Genomic DNA, 21772 nt, shown 5'->3' on the forward strand with positions numbered 1-21772 from the left:
TCATCATCATCAACACCAGACCAAGATCCACGCCTCCTAAGTGGCAGAGCCAAGATGCAACAACAGGCATTTGGATTCAGAGTCAGAGCACTAAGCTCTCCCTCCCTCACCCCCAAGCTGCACTATCTCTGGGCTTCTGTTTCATATACCTAATAAGAAAAAGATCCATATCCCTTTACAAATCTCCCCCCACTGACTTTCTTATTAGTGCTCAGTTGAAGGGAGGAGACTGATATTTGGGGGCCTTGTTGTATCCCAGGTGCTGAGTTACCTGAGGCCAGTATCACCCCCACTTCTACAACCCTTTGTAGATTGGAAAAATTGGAGAGTAATTCTCCCTAAAAGCTATCACTGTAAACTGCTCAATGAGGTCAAGAAGGAAGTGACCTTCTCCACATGTTGATAAATTGACTCCTGTATCTTTCTCCCAGCTCAGGAAGACCTGTGACAGACATCTGCAAATGGACACCTCATTTATGACTGTTTATCTGCAATACTCCTGGACCACAGAGTCTGAGCAACTTACAGTATTCAGGCCTCACCCTTCCATGGGCACAGACCTATTGCTTATGTACCAGTTAAGGATAACAATCAGATAAAAATAACTGACATGTACTCATTCATTTATTCATTCATTCAGTGAATAACACATCAATGCCAACAATGATAATAAAAAGCTAATATACATTTATTCACTCATTCAAATAAATATGTATGTATTCATTCATTTATTGAGCACTTACTCTATGCCAGACACTCTTCTAGTCCCTGGGACGTCAGCTGTGATAAAAGGGGACAAACCCCTGTTATCGTGGAGCTTACCTGTTCCTACATGAAATAATGACAGTGATAGTCCTATGAAGGAAAATTCCAATGGGGTAAGGGATAGAGAGTGATGGGAAGGGGGTAGGTGCTCATTTAGATAGGAGTGTCTGGGAGGCCCTTTCTGAGCAGAGATCAGAAAAAAGTGTGGGCATGAGCCACGCAGAGAAATCCAGGAAAGCAGTCTAGGCAGAGGGCAGAGTGACTGCTCTTATATACTGCTAGACCTTATGCTGAAAACTGCACCAAACATCTCATTTCATTCTCACAGAACCCCTGAGGGGAACGTACCATATTTCCACATTTCCTGCTAAGCACCTGAACCTTGAAGTGACTTGCCTAAGTGCAAGCCATTTTCAAGTCGGGGAGTTAAACCCAGGCCTCCCGACTCCCAGATGATGTCCCCACTGCAGCTCCTGGGCACTTCTGTGCCTTGGCCTGTGGGTAACAAGCACCAGCACTTTCAACACAAGATTTAGAGGATGACTAGGAAACGACCTCTATAAAGCCTGCATCACCCATCCTATTCTGCATCTGGTTCTGACATCTTGTAACATTATTTTTGATTACAGAAGAGACCTGAGAGGGCTTGGAGCGCTACTAATGAATAAGTTAAGAACCCTCACGGGCCCATGAGGATGGGAAGTTTAAATCTCTGTGTCCCAGAGTTCACCAATCATGCCACAGGCAAGCAGGGATCCTTGATCTGGGCCCAGGCCTGGAGTAAGTGGGATAGGAAGGAGCACACCACAATCGGGTGAGTGGGTTCTGAGACAGCACACGTGGAGAACAAGACAACAGCCCCGTGGAAATGGGACCACTCAGTGGATATTGTGCTCTGACAACTGCTGGAGGTCTTTGACCCCCAGACCCTCCCTCTGTTCTGCTGGAGGACCGTGAGGCCCACATCCAACATTGACAGATAGCTTTTAAATATTCTGGTGCATGTTATTCTAGATTTTTTTTTGATGTATGCATATACATACAGTTCCTTTTTAAAAAAACAACCATCTGGTGACTTATACATGCTTTTTGTAACTTGCTTTTTTCACATAAAAAATATATCTTCCCATGTTAATGCAACCCTCTCCAACATTTATTTGTAGACTTTTTAATGATGGCCATTCTGACTGGTGTGAGGTGATACCTCATGGTAGTTTTGATTTGCATTTCTCTAGTAATTAGCAATGTTGAGCATCTTTTCATGTGCCTGTTAGCCATCTGTATGTCTTCTTTGGAGAAATATCTATTTGTTTAGGTCTTCTGCCCATTTATTCTATTGGGTTGCTTAGTGTTTTGTTTTGTTTTTTGATATTGAGCGTTATGAGCTGTTTGTATATTTTGGAAATTAATCCCTTGTTGCTTGCATCATTTGTAAATATTCTCTTCCATTCCATAGGTTGTCTTTTCATTTTGTTTATGGTTTCTTTTTTTTTTTTAACTTCTTGATTGGAGCATAATTGCTTTACAACGGTGTGTTAGTTTCTGCTTTATAACAAGGTGAATCAGCTATACATATACATATATCCCCATATCCCCTCCCTCTTGCGTCTCCCTCCCATCCTACCTATCCCATCCCTTTAGGTGGTCACAAAGCATGGAGCTGACCTCCCTGTGCTATGCGGCTGCTTCCCACTAGGTATCTATTTTACATTTGTTAATGTATATATGTCCACGTCACTCTCTCACTACGTCCCAGCTTACCTTTCCCCTCCCCGTGTCCTCAAGTCCATTCTCTACATCTGTGTCTGTATTCCTGTCCTGCCCCTAGGTTCTTCAGAACCTGTTTTTTTTTTTTAGATTCCATATATATGTGTTAGCATATGGTATTTCTTTTTCTCTTTCTGACTTACTTCACTTGTTTATAGTTTCTTCTGCTGTGCAAAAGCTTTTAAGTTTATTTAGGTCCCATTTGTTTATTTTTACTTTTGTTTCCATTACTCTGGGAGATGGATTCAAAAAAGTATTTCTGCGAGTTATGTCAACAAGTGTCCTGCCTATGTTTTCCTCTAGGAGTTTTATTGTATCCTGTCTTACATTTAGATCTTTAGTCCATTTTGAGCTTATTTTTGTATATGGTGTTAGAGAATGTTCTAATTTCATTCTTTTACATGTCGCTGTCCAGTTTTCCCAGCACCACTTATTGAAGAGGCTATTTTTTCTCCACTGTATATTTTCGCCTCCCTTATTGTAGATTAATTGACCATAAGTGCATGGGTTTATCTCTGGGCTTTCTATCCTGTTCCATTGATCTCCGTGTTTTCATGCCAATACCATAGTATTTTGATTACTGTAACTTTGTAGTATAGTCTGAAGTCAAGGAGAGTGATTCCTCAAGCTCCATTCTTTTTTCTCAAGATTGTTTTGGCTATTCAGTGTTTTTTGTATTCCCATACAAATTAAAAAATTTTTTTCCAGTTCTGTGAAAAAAATGTGATTGGTAATTTGATAGGGAATGCATTGAATCTGTAGATTGCCTTGGGTGGTATAGTCATTTTAACAATATTGATTCTTCCAGTCCAAGAACATGGCATATCTTTCCACCTGTGTCATGTTCAATTTCTTTCATCAGCGTCTTATAGTTTTCAGAGTACAGGTCTTTTGCCCCCTTAGGTAAGTTTATTCCTAGACATTTTATTCTTTTTATGCAATGGTAAATGGGGTTGTTTCCTTAATTTCTCTTTCTGATATTTCATTGCTAGTGTATGCCTTGCACTTTTAATATTCTTCCTTTTGAAGCCTCCATCAACACACAGAAAAGAAGACAGCCCCTGCCCTGAATTGGCTGTCCCCCACAGAGCATAGCCCCAGCCTGAGCAGGGAGGACACAGCCTGTGATCTCTCAGGCCCTCACCCATGGGAGGGAGGAGGCTGGGCCCCCACAGGGTGTGTCCAGAGGCTGCAGGTAGTGAGAAGACATTGCTGTTGTTCTCAGTCTGGGAAAGTTGCCTCTTTCTCAGACCGCTCCTTTCTTTCCTTCATATATTTCCTCCTCAGCTCCTGCCCTTCCATTCATCATCCCCATGTTGGAGACTCCCAGCTCAGGCCTCTCCTATATGCCCCAGATTTATGTATCCAACAGTATCTAGATACTGACTCCACTCGGATGACCACAGGTACCTCAGACTCAACAACCCCACATCAAGCTCACCATGTCCTCTTGCTCTCCCTGCCCACAGCCTCCATCTGCCCCATTCAGGGAATGACACCTCTGTCCTCCCAGATACAGAGACCCAAAACCGAGGAGCCTTCCCTTGCACCACTCACTCACTCCCTCTGCCCCACAGCCCACCCATCAGCCTTTCCCAAAGCCCCATCAACTCAGTGTCTTAAATATCTTTACTCTCTACCTCTCTTTCCACTCCACTGCCAGAACCCCAGTCCAAGCAAATCAATGACTATAATCATCTCTTTGTGGGAATTGATTAGACAGGAAAGAAAAGAAGAGGAAGGAGCATTTCCTAAGCATCTCTATGGGCCTGATGCTGGGATTTTGTTGCTACTCATTATGCACATGATAAACCAGTGGGGTGGATAGTATCATCACCATTTCACAGAAGACAAAACTGAGGCTTGGAGAGGTTACCCTGCCTGGTCCCACACCACGCTCAGCATTTGGACCCTCATGCGTGACCTTTTTCTTTTTACTAATTTATTTATTTTAATTTTTTAATTGAAATATAGTTGATTAAGACTGTTGTATTAGCTTCAGTTATACAGCAAAGTGATTCATTATATATCTATTCTTTTTCAGATTCTTTTCCCTTATAGATTATTGCAGGATATTGAATATAGTTCCCTGTGCTATACAGTAGGACCTTGTTGATTATCTATTTTATATATAGTAGTGTGTATATGTTAATCTCAAACTCCTAATTTATCCCTCCCCTCCCTTTCCCCTTTGGTAACGTAAGTGTTTTTAAATTGGCTGTGTCAGGTCTTAGTTGCGGCACACGGGATCTTCATTGCGGCATGTGGGATCTTTCATTGAGGCAAGTGAGCTCTTCGTTGCGGTGCATGGGTTTCTCTCTAGTTGTAGCATGCGGGCTCCAGAGCACATGGGCTTAGTTGCCCCATGGCACGTGGGATCTTAGTTCCCCAACCAGGGATCAAATCCGCATCCCCTGCATTGGAAGGCAGATTCTTAACCACTGGACCACCAGGGAAGTCTCCCATAAGTTTGTTTTCTATGTCTGTAAGTCTATTTCTGTTTTGTAAATAAGTTCCTTTGTATCAGTTTTTTAGATTCCACATATGAGTGATATCATATGGTATTTGCCTTTCTCTGTCTGACTTGCTTCAGTTAGTATGATGATCTCTAGGTCCCTCCATGTTGCTGCAAATTACACTATTTCATTTATTTTTCATGGCTGAGTGATAATCCATTACACACACACACACACACACACACACACACACACACACCACGTCTTCTTTATCATCATGTGTGGCTCTTACTCTACATTATGTAACAAGAGTGAATCTAGGGGACCAGTTAAGTGGCCCCTGCAGTGGTCTGAGGGAGAGGGAATGCCCCTCTGAGGTCAGCTCCCCCAGGGCGAGGAGAGTGTGAATCACTGCACACATCTGGCAGGGTTTAGCGCAAGATCAAGTCCAGCCTCTGTCATTTATGGGAGGCAGCAGAGAGGGGATGGATTCTGGGCTGGACTGACTGGGTTCAAATCTCAACTCTGCTACTTCCTGGCTGTGGAACCTTGAGCAAGTCACCTAGCCTCTCTGTAGTGAACCTAATGGTGGCCGCCCAAAATATGTCTACATCCTCAACCCCACAATCTGTGAATGTGACCTTATTTGGACAAAAAGTCTCTGCAGATCTAATTAAGGATCTCAAGATGAAGATCTCATCCTGGATTATCCAGGTGGGATAAATCCAGCGACAACTGTCCTTATAAAGGCACCACAGAGCAGGACGCAGACAGGAGAGGGCCTCATGAAGGAGGTGGAGTGATACAGCCACAGGCCAGGGGACAGTGGCAGGCACCAGACACTGAAGAGACTAGATATGGAAATCGCCCTTAGAGCCTCCAGAGGGAGCACGACCCCCACAGATGCCTTAATTTCAAACTCTGCCCTCTGCAGCCATGAAAGAATATGGTTCTGTTGTTTTATGTAAATTTGTGGTAATTTGTTATGGCAGCCCTAGCAAACCAATACACTCTCTATACTTCATTTTCTTATCTGTAAATGGGCATAATACTTACTCCACAGGGCTGTCATGAGAATTAAATAAATCAGTACACATAAGGCACTTCAGAGGAGTGGCTGGCACACAGTAAGTGCTCTTCCTGCAGTAGTATCATGACTCTTCAATAGCTTTATTACCTTAGTTATCTTTGAGCTTCTGGTCTCTTCACCTGTTGACAACCTAGTTAACCTAGTCTAACAACCTGAAAGCTGGAATTTGCATCCTTCACGTAAAAATGGTCAAGGGCTTTCTCCCATCCTCTTCTGTCCTGTGGACTACTAGTGTTTGGTTGCCAGCCTCACTGAAGACAAATCACCGCCTGCCAAGGCAATGGTTGAAAAGCTGCCTTGTGCCCTTGACCTGACACAGTGCCCTACCCTAGGCAGCAGCTGCTTGGAGACACAGCTCTTTCTCTTTCTCCTGATCGCCATGTAGTACAGCTTAGCTTGGGGTGGGGAGGTGGCCTTTGGACCAGGTCATTTGTGATGAGGAGGCAAAGGTGCATAATTAATACACAGGCAGTCCTTAAATCCCTCTCCGAAACTCTTTCCGTCCCTTACTAATGAAGTCAGAGAAAGGGTAAAAGCCTGTAATTACACTTGAGGTAATTAGAACCCTGCTTAATAGAAATCTCAAGACAGGAAGCCCAAGCAAGCAGATTACCTATCACTCCTGTCACTTGGAATCATTCTCTCTAGGCTGGTCCTTCTGTAGGTCTCCACTGGGGAGCTGAGGACCAGACTGAGTTTACATAAAACATACGTACACACGCGTGTCGCCGTTCTCTCTCCCGAATGGCTGAGAAAGCTTCTTAGCTCCTACAACTTTACCTTTAGTGAAAGTCAAAATCAGCAGAACAGATTCATTTTAAAGCCCTTTTCTAGAAATCCTTTAAATCTGATCATATTGTACTGAAATTATCAATGTGCAATTCTTACTTTGTAGCTCAGTGCTTCTCACTTTTAATGTACATGCAGGTCACCTGGGGACCTCAGCAAAATGCAGATTCTGATTCAGCAGGTCTGCGGTGGGCCCTGAAAGTCTGCGTTTCTAGCAACCCAGGCCATGCTGCTGCTGCTGCTGCTGCTGCAAGGAACAAGCTAGGATGAGGAGGGGAGGACACGCGTGAGGGGAGAAGGAATAGCTCTCCATCCCATGGGTGACTTCACATCCCTCCTACCACAGCAACCATCCCAAACTTCTAATGAAGATCTTAAAAATGAATAAATTTGCCAATTGAGGGGAGAAGGTATGAGTCATCCTAGGCAGAGGGAACAGCATAAGAAAAAGCATAGCTCTTAAAGGCTATTTTTTAATGATCTTTAAAACCGTTTTAAGGCTTCCCTTTATTGGTAGTACACACAAGATGCCGAGGTTCTCAGCGGTTATTATGTGCTCAGATAGGATTTTGGCTCCTTTGGGTCAGTGGTGGGAGCAAGATGACCAGGAGAGGGAGGAAGAGTGTCAAGGCCAGTGTCTTCAGGCATATTTATCTTGAGAGGGTCTGACTTCTATCAGGTGAAGTAATATTGGCCAGCAGTCTTGGGAGGGAAATGGGAAGGTAGGGATTTCCTTAAAATCAGTCATCACTGAAGCCATCATGGCATCTTTTCCTGGAACTTTAAACCTGGTCATGGGCTAAGTCAGTCTATTAGTTTCCTGTGTTTACTGTTACAAATTATCACAAACTTAGTGGCTTGAAATAACACAGATTTATTCTCTCATAGTTCTGGGGGCAGAAGTCTGAAACCAAGGTGTCAGCAGGGCCGTGCTGCCTCTGGAGGCTCTAGGGGAGAATCCATTCCTTGCCATGTCCAACATCTTCAAGTATTTCTCTGCTCTATCTTCATATTTTCATCCTTTCTGAGTATATGTCATTATATCTCCCTCTGATTCCCTCTTATAAGGACACGATATTACATTTAGGGTCTACCCAAATAACCCAGGATAAATTCCCTATTTTAAGATCCTTAACTTAATTATACTGTAAACATTTTTTTTTTGCCATTTAAGGTAATACACACAGGTTTCATCAATTTAGGGTATGGATATCTTTAGGGAGTCATTTTTTACCTACCATAGCCAATGTTGCTAAAGTACCTAGTGTCAATCAGAGGACAACATGGCCAAGAACCTGGTCTCTGGGGATAAATTAAAAGTCTTCTTTTCTGTCCCTCATATTCAGCCTGCTCCTCATACTCATATATACCCTTGGTACCTACTAATCCCTCTCCTTTTGACTACTCACTTATCATCCCTGAGCCTTCAGGTCAGGAGCAGTTTCTTCAGAAATGCCTTACCTGACCTCCTGGATCTGGTGAGTCCCCCTCTCATGGCATGACATTACTTCTCCTTGCAGAGTTGGAATTGACATGGGTTTTGTGTGGCTACCTCTGGAAGGGCAATTATGTGCCTGTCTTGTGACATCATTTTATTCTCAATACCCAGCACATAATAGATGCTCAATAAATATGATACTCAGTGAAGGAATGAACCCTGGCTTCAACTCTTATAAGCTATGTGTATTAACCTGTTAGGGCTGCCATAACAAAATATCACACACTAGTGGCTTAAACAATGGCAATTTTATCATAGTTCTGGAAGCTGGAATTCCAAAATCAAGGTGACAACATGGTTAGTTTGTGGTGAGATCTCTCCTGCTGGCTTGCAGACAGCTACCTTCTCATGGTGTCCTCACATACTCTTTCCTCGGTGTACATATGCAGAAAGAGAGAGAGAGACTTCTGATGGATCTTCCTTTTTTTATAAGAACACTAGTCCTGTTGGATTAGGGTCCCACCCTTACGACTTCATTTAACCTCAGTTATCTCCATTATAGACCCTGTCTCCAAATACAGTCATATTGTGGGTCAGAGCTTCAAGATATGAAGGGGAGGAGGGGTGGGAAGGTTCACAATTCAGTCCATAATGCTATGTGACCTTAGATAAACTCAATTTCTCAAAGCCTTGCTTCTCTCATCCCAGTTGCTTGGGGCAAGAGAGAGTTTTGCTCATTAAATGACAGTAAATGAGATAATGTATGTGAAATGCTCAATACATTATCTGACACAGAGTTGAATTTTGGTAGTGTCTCCCAGAAGCAGACAAGGATTGGAAAGTAGATTATTTGGAAAGTGAAGGAAACACTAGAAAGGGAGTGGAGAAGTGGCAGGAAAGGGGGAGTGGTCAATAAAGCAAAGGCTGTGATGTCTAAGGAATCACCACTGGGAGTAACTGGAACTCCATCCACTGGGAAAACTCAGCTTCTGTGCAGAACAAACACCGCAGAGTTACCCCCATCCCTGGGCCAAAGGAGCTGCGGGGTTTCTGTGCCAAAGCCCATCAGTTGGTTGACTCCGCTCCCAAGGGTGTTAATCCCCGCCACTTTCAGCTTACTGTTCCTGTGGACAGTGGGCACAGACTCCAGAAGAACCTGTAGGCCAAGAGATGCCAATGCTGGCTGTTGGGAGCCCAGCCAGCTCTGCAAGAGCCAGGCCTGAGAGGATCTGGACCAGTCCCCCTCTGTTGCTACAGGAGCCATCAGGAACCCTTGGTTGTACCCTGTAGTGATGGGAGTAGTAATTGCTAGTTTGCAGAACACCAGGGATGCTCCTTGACAAAAGGTTCTGGGGTCAAAAAAGTGTAAAGAATGCTCCTTCCATGGCTGTGCTCAGGGTGATTCACAAATCTCTGTTAATATCCTGCAGTTAAAGATGTCAAACTTTTTCTAATTGTGTGATTTCCAGACTTATTTACACAAAGACTTTTTCATACAATATTTACTTACTTTTTAAGAAATGAAAGTTCTCTGACACATGCTTTGAGCATTATGAATTCTGGCTAACAGAGGTGCGAATGTCAAGTATTGTAAATATGTTTTCACCTGTCCAACACTGTTACCTCAGAACAGTGCCTGGCACAGAAAAGATGTTCAATAAATGTTTGTTTTTGCAATAGAGTCTTAAAGCAATTTCCAGAAATAATCTGAAGATATTCTCAGTAAAAGAGATCTCATGAAAGACGACTGTCTAGTCCCCAAAATGACTGCTTTGAAAGTCTTTGTAAGCAAATCCAGATGAACATACACTTGTTGAAATATTGACCAAAATGTTTTTTATTCTCCTGGTTTTGTTCCCATTTATCTAAATGAAACAGTGGACTTCCCTGAAAATGAGGATCCCTGCTGTTAGAATACCACCCACTTCACAGGGAGAGAAGCACTTCCTCCCCAGATCCATGTGTGAATGCAGATCAGGGACTTGATGGTGCTAATGTCCCTCTGATTCAACTTTGCTAATAAGAGTGTTTCCTCCCCCTATATTTCATCCTTCTGTTGAAGTCTAAGGATTGCAACTGTGACCCCACTATAGGGTGAGAAGAATCAAATTAGAGGACTTCTGACAAGTGCATCCCCTTTAGCCCAGTGCTAAATGCTGCCTATTTGTTGGCCTCAGTATCAGCTGGGACAAGTGTAAGTCCTTGTCACTCTAAACCCCTCATCCTCTGACAAGACCTAAGGCTGTTTTTGAGTATGATGCAGTTGCTTCAGCTGCAACAAAGCCTGCGTGAGAAGGGAATTGGCAACAAATAGACTTTTCTCTATAGATCGCTGCTTCAGCTGGGTATCCTACTATTTTTGCCCGAAGTTCTAAGAATGGCAATGCCAATGGCAACTCACTGTCAATCATTATTACAATGAAAGGTTTGAAACCTTAGTTATTACTCATTCTTTGGAGCTGAGTTGGAGGCCTGGGGCTGTAGAATGTTTGTTTGAATGCCTGCTTGATTAGCCACTTGTTTACCCATATGACCATTTCTTAAGAAGGAATATTTCCTGGGAAATTGCTTGTCTTCCTAGCATTTGTAAAAGGCAGGAGGTGGTATGTGGTAGCATTCTCTTCAGACCCTACAAATGGAAATGTTGGCATTTCTAAAGAAGAGTGAGAAGAGAGACCTGGTACCATCCTTGGTCTTCCTTGAAGAAAGAGAATGTGGATCTTGGAAGACACAGTCTGTAAAGACAGTCTACCAATACCTGGTAACCCAATGCATGGATCATCTCAGGGCTGACAAAGTTGTTGGGGTCACTTGGAGTTATTGGGGTAGGTAACCAATGTGGATGAAACGCAGTGACAGTGGACCAAAGTATTTCTGAGACCAGATTTATTTGGGAACAGGGTATAATGTTCCCAAATAAATCTGTTACCTTTCTTTAGAGAGATACTGACCTGGCTACTGCTTATCAGTGACCCTTGTTTTGTCATCTATTCATGTGTCTTCCCTTCCACTCTCCACTGAAAAACCCCTAGAGAGAAACCACAAAGTCTTCTAATGTCCTTTTGCTGTTTGTCTTCTGTGTTTCCTCTGTGTTTTGGTTTATCTCAACTTAAAAAATAATGTCTACATTATTCTAGGAAATGGTAGCTTTTCTAGAACAAGTGACAATCTGAGAATTGGGGTGGGGGAAATAATGATTTTGCCGATCGTACTAAAAGCACTGGAACATTCTTAATGAGTAGGGTGGGAAAGGTGAGTTTGGATTGAGAATTAACTATGGAAAGGAAAGCCAATTCCTTTATCACCTGAATTTTTTCATGTCATTTTATTGATAGTCAACTATAAATAAAAAACCTATGTTCTTAATCATTATGCTACACTGCACTTAACCAAAGCCAGTGTCTCCAGATTACTTCATTCTTAAGGTTTAACTTGATTATTTCTTTACCATCTTCTCCATGCTTACACATTGAGGTTTAAGCACTAACATGAGATCTAGGGCTTAAAAGCAAACACATGTAGTACAAATCCAGCTGTGAACATTTTCTGAACCTGTTTCAGGAGTTCGCTTACCAGTCATAATGTAACTGGAGATCAGTTTCTGGAGTCAGACCTATGTTCAAATCCCAGCCACACTCCCTCCTAGCTCTATGGCCTTAGGAAAGTTACTTAAACTCTCTGTGTCCAACTTTGCTCTGCTATAAAAGGAAATTAATAATACCAAATTTGTGGGGCTGTAAAGTTAGCAGCAAAATGACCACTAAGACAAAAACCTTACTGAATTTCTCCTTCCCCTCAGGGTCTATTCTCTCTTCCCCACTATATAGCCAAACTTATTGAAAGAATTTTCTTCTTGTCCATTTTCTTCCTCTTTCTCTCCTCTTCAACCTACTCCAGTCTGTTTTCTGCCCCAAACTTTGTTCTTTGCCTTCCAATTTAATGTCCCCTTCTTGTGACTCTTAACTCACTGAAGGGCATAACTCTCTGATCCAGTGATACATTTAGGATGCCTCCCACTCTTTCCGTATTCAATCCATTTCCAAATTCTGACTATTTTACACCTAACTATCTTATAAATCCGGTCTTTTCTCTCCATCTCCATAGCCACTATTACCTCTCACCTGTACTGCTGCCAGAGATTCATAAGTGGTCCACTCTCATTCACCCCATTCATCATCTCCACCATGGCCAGTGCATCTCTCCTTTGTGATGAGTTATATTTGTTTGACCATTTGGTTTATTACTATCTCCCCCACTAAAATGTAAGCTCCATGAGGTCAGCTATTGCATCTGACTTTGCTTACCACTCTATTCTTAGTGCCTAGCACCAAGTTTGTCGTATTTTGGGGACTAGATAATGATTTTTGGAATGAATAAGGCATCTCCCACATAATCTGTATACTTACATGGGAGTTCCCATTGCTCTCATTGATATCATCAACATCATCATCATCACCTGATGATTCTTTATAGAAACACTCCTTCTTCAGATGACTGCAGACTGAACATTAGGATCTTTAAATCTGCTTGGCCTAAGGAAGGTCTCTGAACTTTTTGTATTTGATATTAACACACTCCTAATATTTTTATTGCTCTAACACAGAGACAAAATATATAAGGATTTCAGAGAATGGGTTTATGTCCCCACTTTTCACAGTGATCTCCTTCCCCTTCTTACGTGTACTTTTACCGATCGCTGCATTAAAAATTACTGCAAAAGTTGAAAGCTTGAAAACAAACACTTATTGTCTCACAACTTCTGTGTGTCAGGAGTTGGGGAAGCATGGCTGGGTCCTCTGGACCAGGGTCTCTCACAAGGTTGCTGTCGAGGTGCAGTTATCTCAAGGCTCACCTTGTGGGAGGACCAGGCTGTTGTGTGGCTGCTGGCTGGCCTCTGGTTCTCACTGGCTGTTGAGTGGGGACATCAATTCCTGGCCATGTGGGCTGCTCCTACAGGGCTGTTCACAACCTAGCAGCCTGCTTTCCCCAGAGCAAAGGCTCTAAGAGAGAGAATGAGAGATGATGAGCAAGAAGGAAGTCAGTGATTTTGGAACCTAATCCCTGAAGTGATATCCCATCACTTTTGTAGTATTCTGTTCATTGGAAGCAAATCACTGGATCCACCCAACACTCAAGGGGAGGGAATTACACAATGGCAAGAACACCAGGAAGTGGGGATCACTGGGGCCATCCAGATAGAAGCTGCCGCCCACAGCAGGGGACTATGCTCTCCCTCTGCCGAGAGCAGAGCATGGCTTTCACTCGAGGCTTTTAAGCCTTGTCTCCTCTGGGAATCCTGGGGAATCCTGGGGTTCAGGCCCATCAGGGCCACACTGCCTTGCCACCTTTCCCTTTCAGAAAAGAAAACAAGAGGGGATGGGGCAGGTTCTGCTGAGAATAGCTCCCAGTGGAGAGGACCTCAGTTACTCCTTTTGCCTTGTCTGAGCATCAGTCTCCTCATGACTTACTTTATTGCTTCCTATTGAATATATTAAAAATAGAACCCTAGAGCTTATCTATACAGGAGGTGTATATTTAGACCTTGAGTTTCTTTCCTCCCTTCACCCCATCCTCCACTCGGCACAGAGGTTTTAGTGTTAATTTGAGATCATTCTGAAACTTCATCTCCTTTATGCTAATGTACATATCCAACATGTTTTGTCTACTTTTAATATAAATGTCTCAACAACGATTAAGCCACCTCCATTATTACTGAATTATCTGTAATCCTTTACACACTCACACTTACAGCACAAGCCATAAGAGGAAAGAAGGGAATGACATGTATTTAGGAGAGGTTTGTGGAAGAACATTGGAAAATAAATGAACATTGATGTCATAATTTCAAGGAGAGTTGTAAGTGCAAAATTTTGTAAGGGAAATACTAAAGAGTATATCTGCAAGTATATGACTAGTATCTCCACCTTGTGTTTCCTTTTGTACAGATTGTTTCCCAGAGAAAGCTGTCCAAATCCTTGCTGAAGCACGGGAACACGGCAGGGAAATCCTCCATCACGGTGAGCCCTCCCTAAGCAGCCACCTGCCCAGGAGCCCAGATGGAGCTGGCTGGTCCGACCCAGCCACGTGGGAAGCTGACCCTCTGGATGTTGGGAATTGAACCCACAACTGCTCAACTGTCCCAGTTGCCCTTTCTTTTTTCCATCTTTATCCTTCCTGAAAATACAATTTTGACCTTTCCATTGTAGGAAAAAGGATTTGAAAGTAAGGCCGTTCACTTCAACTAAGCACTTCTGTAATTAAATGTAGGTTTTAGCAGGGGACAAAGATGGAGTTATTGAGCACAGTAAGAATACAGAATTGTCTGGAGTTTTCAAATCATCAGAGCTACCTATCACCCCCCCCCCGCGCGCCCCCCCCCCCCAGTGAAAAAAAGCTACCTGTCCCTGTTTATCAGTTTCTTGAGAAAAAAAAAATGCTCTAATAGCATTTAGTCCAAGGTTTGGTCTGTTGCCTAAGGACGAGAGAGCCCAGCATCTAACTCTCCTCTTTAATATAATAGTCTGGAACCGTACTGTTCTATTTGGCAGCCATGTGATTATTTGAGCTTAAAATTATTTAAAATTAAATAAAAGCAAATAGTCATTCCTTCCGCTATCCACGTATCAAGTGCTCAGTAGTTCCAAGCGGCTGGCTGCTGCTATATTGAACGGTGCATATTACAGAACATTTCTGTCATTGCAGAATGTTCTATAAGGCAATACTGGAAGTATTTCTAAATAAAATATTAAATGTTCAAGTAGAACTCCAGTATTTGAAACTTTGGCATCTTGTATTAACGCCCTTGAGAAAGATAGTCTAACCATTTAGCTGTGTGGACAAAAAATAATAATAATAGGTAGAAAAAAGTACCAGGAGAATCTGAATTGATTGCAAGGCAGATTGTCTCGGGAGGAAAACCTCCTAAGTTCCTCTCAACATTCCTTTTTAACTTGAAAGTGACTGATTCATTTAAAAAATTTTAAGCCATTTTTTAAAGGAAAAATTCAAAAATATTTTATTTCCACTGGTGAAAGTTAGGACCATTCTCACAAGTGCTTAGCTGAGTTTGTTGGCTTGAATATTAAATATTAAAATGACAAGGTCATGTCAGAGCTTATTCTTGACTGCCACGTTCAATCATGAACAAATGGTTCAAACGGTCTTTAAAGACGCCATTTGTACTCTAAAAATCCGTGGACCCACGGGCTTACTGCCAAAGCCCACAATCCTAGATAAGACTTGGGATGGTGAACCCAGGTGTGAGATCTGCCACGGTTCTTTCCCAGGTGAACAAAAGCTCATCTTGTCACTTTTCTCTAAGACATCTTGGGAATTTCCTTTCTCTACACAGCCCAGAAAAACGTAATCTCCTTCCTAATTTTAAATATTTAAATACTCCTCTTAATCCTGTGTCCTTGGATCAGAACAATGGCTTCCATAGCATCTGGAAAACACTTGAAAATATGTGCAAAATTTTCTAGGCTTTGCAAATGGAGGTCATAACTTTCATCATCTTTCCAAAGGTGTCTGTAACCAAAAAATAGTTAAAGTGGAGTGTAAGAGGCTCAAGTGGAGTGTAAGAGGCATTAAGATGATACGGGACAAAAGATAATTGAATGAAAAATCTAAATATGATGATTTCTGGTTTATCAAGCAGTTCTTCAGTTTTCACTATGTATCTGGACCCATGTTCCCTACTCTTCAGGTGCTCACACGTTTGGAGGGATCATTCCCTCTTTAGACAACTCTTTTAGCTTTAATATTATGTGTAAAATAAAAATTTCCAGAGGCTACCAATGTGTACTCAGAACAGATGAACCCAACTCATAATGGAAAAGTTGAGCTCAGATAGAATGGAGATAAAATTGAATTAAAGCTCAGTATCTCCACATAACAAATTTGATAAGGGTGTCCACACGTTATGGCCTCTGAATGCATGGTGAAGTCCTAACTTGATTTAGAAGTGGTTTAACCTATATGCAGCTACATTGGTCCCTATATTTTTGTTGTTGTTATTATTGTTTTTCTCCCGACTTTTTTTTTTTTTAACATCTTTATTGGAGTACAACTCCTTTACGATGGTGTGCCAGTTTCCGCTCTATAACAAAGTGAATCAGCTATACATACACATACGTCCCCATATCTACTCCCTCTTGCATCTCTGTCCCTCCCACCCTCCCTATCCCACTCCTCTAGGTAGTCACAAAGCACCGAGCTGATCTCCCTGTGCTATGCAGCTGCTTCCCACCAGCCATCCATCTTACGCTTGGTGGTGTACATATGTCCATGCCACTCTCCAACTCCATCCCAGCTTACCACTCCTGCTCCCCGTATCCTCAAGTCCATCCTCTAGTAGGTCTGCATCTCTATTAAAGTCTTGCCCCTAGTTTCTTCTGACCATTTTTTTCTTTTTTTTTTTTAGATTCCATATATATGTGTTAGCATACAGTATTTGCTTTTCTCTTTCTGACTTACTTCACTCTGTATGACAGTCTCTAGGTCCATCCACCTCACTACAAATAACTCAGTTTCATTCCTTTTAATGTATGAGTAATATTCCATTCTATATATGTGCCACATCTTCTTTATCCATTCATCTGTTGATGGACACTTAGGTTGCTTCCATGTCCTGGCTATTGTAAATAGAACTGCAATGAACATTTTGGTACATGACTCTTTTTGAATTATGGTTTTCTCAGGGTATATGCCCAGTAGTGGGATTGCTGGGTCATATGGTAGTTCTATTTTTAGTTTTTTAAGGAACCTCCATAATGTTCTCCACAGTGGCTGTATCAATTTACATTCCCACTAACAGTGCAACAGGGTTCCCTTCTCTCCACATCCTCTCCAGCATTTATTGTTTGTAGATTTTTTGATGATGGCCATTCTGACCGGTGTGAGATAATATCTCATTATAGTTTTCATTTGCATTTCTCTAATGATTAATGATGTTGAGCATTCTTTCATGTGTCTGTTGGCAATCTGTATATCTTCTTTGGAGAAATGTCTATTTAGGTCTTCTGCCCATTTTTGTATTGTGTTGTTTGTTTTTTTGTTATTGAGCTGCATGAGCTGCTTGTAAATCTTGGAGATTAATCCGTTGTCCATTGATTCATTTGCAAATATTTTCTCCCATTCTGAGGGTTGTCTTTTGGTCTTGTTTATGGTTTCCTTTGCTGTGCAAAAGCTTTTAAGTTTCATTAGGTCCCATTTGTTTATTTGTGTTCTTATTTCCATTTCTCTAGGAGCTGGGTCAAAAAGGATCTTGCTGTGATTTATGTCATAGAGTGTTCTGCCTATGTTTTCCTAAGAGTTTTATAGTGTCTGACCTTACATTTAACTCTTTAATCCATTTTGAGTTTATTTTTGTGTATGGTGTTAGGGAGTGTTCTACATTCATTCTTTTACATGTAGCTGTCCAGTTTTCTCAGCACCACTTATTGAAGAGGCTGTCTTTTCTTCACTGTATATTCTGGCCTCCTTTATCAAAGATAAGGTGACCATATGTGCGTGGGTTTACCTCTGGGCTTTCTATCCTGTTCCATTGATATATATTTCTGTTTTTGTGCCAGTACCATACTGTCTTGATTACTGTAGCTTTGTAGTATAGTCTGAAGTCAGGGAGCATGATTCCTCCAGCTCCGTTTTTCTTTCTCAAGATTGCTCTGGCTATTCAGGGTCTTTTGTGTTTCCATACAAATTTGACATTTTTTGTTCTAGTTCTGTGAAAAATGCCAGTGGTAGTTTGATAGGGATTGCACTGAATCTGTAGATTGCCTTGTGTAATAGAGTCATTTTCACAATGTTGATTCTTCCAATCCAAGAACATGGTATATCTCTCCATCTATTTGTATCATCTTTAATTTCTTTCATCAGTGTCTTATAATTTTCTGCATACAGGTCTTTTGTCTCCTTAGGTAGGTTTATTCCTCGATATTTTATTCTTTTTTGTTGCAATGGTAAATGGAAATGTTTTCTTAATTTCACTTTCAGATTTTTCATCATTAGTGTATAGGAATGCAGGAGATTTCTGTGCATCAATTTTGTATCCTGCTACTTTACCAAATTCATTGATTAGCTCTAGTAGTTTTCTGGTAGCATCTTTAGGATTCTCTATGTATAGCATCATGTCATCTGCAAACAGTGACAGCTTTACTTCTTCTTTTCCAATTTGGATTCCTTTTATTTCTTTTTCTTCTCTGATTGCTGTGGCTAAAACTTTGAAAACTATGTTGAATAATATTAGTGAGAGTGGGCAACCTTGTCTTGTTCCTGATCTTAGTGGAAATGGTTTCAGTTTTTCACCATTGAGAACGATATTGGCTGTGGGTTTGTAATATATGGCCTTTATTATGTTGAGGAAAGTTCCCTCTATGCCTACTTTCTGCAGGGTTTTTATCATAAATGGGTGTTGAATTTTGTCAAAAGCTTTCTCTGCATCTATTGAGATAATCATATGGTTTTTCTCCTTCAATTTGTTAATACGGTGTATCATGTTGATTGATTTGCATATATTGAAGAATCCTTGCATTCCTGGGATAAACCCCACTTGATCATAGTGTATGATCTTTTTAATGTGTTGTTGGATTCTGTTTGCTAGTATTTTGTGGAGGATTTTTCATGTATGTTCATCAGTGATATTGGCCTGTAGTTTTCATTCTTTGTGACATCTTTATCTGGTTTTGGTATCAGGGTGATGGTGGCCACGTAAAATGAGTGGGGGAGTGTTCCTCCCTCTGCAATATTTTGGAAGAGTTTGAGAAGGATAGATGATAGTTCTTCTCTAAATGTTTGATAGAATTCACCTGTGAAGCCATCTGGTCCTGGGCTTTTGTTTGTTGGAAGATTTTTAATCACAGTTTCAATTTCAGTGCTTGTGACTGGTCTGTTCATATTTTCTATTTCTTCCTGGTTCAGTCTCAGCAGATTGTGCATTTCTAAGAATTTGTCCATTTCTTCCAGGTTGTCCATTTTATTGGCATATAGTTGCTTGTAGTAATCTCTCATGATCCTTTGTATTTCTGCAGTGTCAGTTGTTACTTCTCCTTTTTCATTTCTAATTCTATTGATTTGAGTCTTCTCCCTTTTTTTCTTGATAAGTCTGGCTAGTGGTTTATCAATTTTTTTACCTTCTCAAAGAACCAGCTTTTAGTTTTATTGATCTTTGCTATCATTCCCTTCATTGCTTTTTCATTTATTTCTGGTCTGATCTTTATGATTTCTTTACCCTGGGGATTTTTTGTTCTTCTCTCCTAATTGCTTTAGCTGTAAGGTTAGGTTGTTTATTTGAGATGTTTCTTGTTTCTTAAAGTAGGATTGTATTGCTGTAAACTTCCCTCTTAGAACTGCTTGCTGTATCCCATAGGTTTTGGGTCATTGTGTTTTCCTTGTCATTTGTTTCTAGGTATTTTTTGATTTCCTCTTTGATTTCTTCAGTGATCTCTTTGTTATTAAGTAGTGTGTTGTTTAGCCTCCATGTGTTTGTATTTCTTACAGATTTTTTCCTGTAATTGATATCTATTCTCATAGCGTTGTGGTCGGAAAAGATACTTGATATGATTTCAATTTTCTTAAATTTACCAAGGCTTGATTTGTTACCCAAGATATGATCTATCCTGGAGAATGTTCCATGAGAACTTGAGAAAAATGTGTATTCTGTTGTTTTTGGGTGGAATGTCCTTTAAATATCAGTTAAGTCCATCTTCTTTAATGTATCATTTAAAGCTTGTGTTTCCTTATTTCTTTTCATTTTGGATGATCTGTCCATTGGTGAAAGTGGGGTGTTAAAGTCCCCTAATATGATTGTGTTACTGTCGATTTCCCCTTTTATGGCTGTTAGTATTTGCCTTATGTATTGAGGTGTTCCCATGTTGGGTGCATAAATATTTACAATTGTTATATCTTCTTCTTGTATGATCCCTTGATCATTCTGTAGTGTCCTTCTTTGTCTCTTGTAATAGTCTCTGTTTTAACGTCTATTTTTCTCATATGAGAATTGCTACTCCAGCTTTCTTTTGATTTCCATTTGCATGGAATATCTTTTTCCATCCCCTCACTTTCAGTCTGTATGTGTCCCTAGGTCTGAAGTGGGTCTCTTGTAGACAGCATATATAAGGGCCTTCTTTTTGTATCCATTCAGGCAGTCTATCTCTTTTGGTTGGAGCATTTAATCCATTTATATTTAAGGTAATTATAGGTCTTTTCCTTCGCTTGTGTTTCCTGCCTAGAGAAGTTCCTTTAGCGTTTGTTGTAAAGCTAGTTTGGTGGTGCTAAATTCTCTTAGCTTTTGCTTGTCTGTAAATCTTTTAATTTCTCCATTGAATCTGAATGAGATCCTTGCTGGGTAGAGTAATCTTGGTTGTAGTTTTTTCCCTTTCATCACTTTAAATATGTCCTGCCACTCCCTTCTGGCTTGCAGAGTTGCTGCTGAAAGATCAGCTGTTAACCTTATGGGGATTCCCTTATGTGTTACTTGTTTTTCCCTTGCTGCTTTTAATATTTGTTCTTTGTATTTAATTTTTGATAGTTTGATTAATATGTGTGTTCGTGTGTTTCTCCTTGGATTTATCCTGTATGGGACTCTCTGTGCTTCTAGGACTTGATTAACTATTTCCTTTCCCATATTAAGGAAGTTTTCAACTATAATCTCTTCAAATATTTTCTCAGTCCCTTTGTTTTTCTCTTCTTCTTCTGTGACCCCTATAATTCGAATGTTGGTGCATTTAATGTTGTCCCAGTGGTCTGTGAGACTGTCCTCAATTCTTTTCATTCTTTTTTCTTTATTCTGTTCTGCAGTAGTTATTTCCACTATTCTATCTTCCAGGTCAGTTTTCCGTTCTTCTGCCTCAGTTATTCTTTTATTGATCCCTTCTAGAGAATTTTAATTTCATTTACTGTGTTGTTCATCACTGTTTGTTTGCTCTTTAGTTCTTCTAGGTCCTTGTTAAACATTTCTTTTATTTTCTCCATTCTATTTTCAAGATTTTGGATCATCTTTACTATCATTATTCTGTATTTTTCTTCAGGTAGACTGCCTATTTCCTCTTCATTTGTTAGGTCTGGTGGGTTTTTGCCTTGCTCCTTCATCTGCTGTTTGTTTCTCTGTCTTCTCATTTTTCTTAACTTACTGTTTTGTGGGTCTCCTATTTGCAGGCTGCATGTTCGTAGTTTCCGTTGTTTTTGGTGTCTGTACCCAGTGGCTAAGTTTGGTTCTTTGGGTTGTGTAGGCTTCCTGGTGGAGGGGACTAGTGCCTGTGTTCTGCTGGATGAGGCTGGATCTTGTCTTTCTGGTGGGCAAGTTCACGTGTGGTAGGGTGTTTGGGGTGTCTGTGGCCTTATTATGATTTTAGGCAGCGTCTGTGCTAATGGATGGGGTTGTGTTCCTGTCTTGCTAGTTGTTTGGCATAGGGTGTCCTGCACTGTAGTTTGCTGGTCATTGAGTGGAGCTGGTCTTGGCATTGAGATGGA

General features: G+C 41.0%; 1 protein-coding gene across 3 annotated transcripts in view; it reads left to right on the top strand.

The window, feature by feature from the left end:
* Nucleotides 1–21772, top strand: part of CPNE4 (copine 4) — a 611710-nt gene that overhangs the window by 417693 nt on the left and 172245 nt on the right. For all 3 annotated transcript variants that reach the window (XM_082392743.1, XM_082392744.1, XM_082392745.1), the window contains exon 4: nt 14251–14322. In XM_082392743.1, the coding sequence (XP_082248869.1) occupies nt 14251–14322 (72 nt within the window). The remainder of the gene's footprint in view (nt 1–14250; nt 14323–21772) is intronic.

Source organism: Balaenoptera borealis (genome assembly GCF_965194805.1).
Source record: "Balaenoptera borealis genome assembly, chromosome: 5".
Lineage (NCBI taxonomy): Eukaryota > Metazoa > Chordata > Mammalia > Artiodactyla > Balaenopteridae > Balaenoptera > Balaenoptera borealis.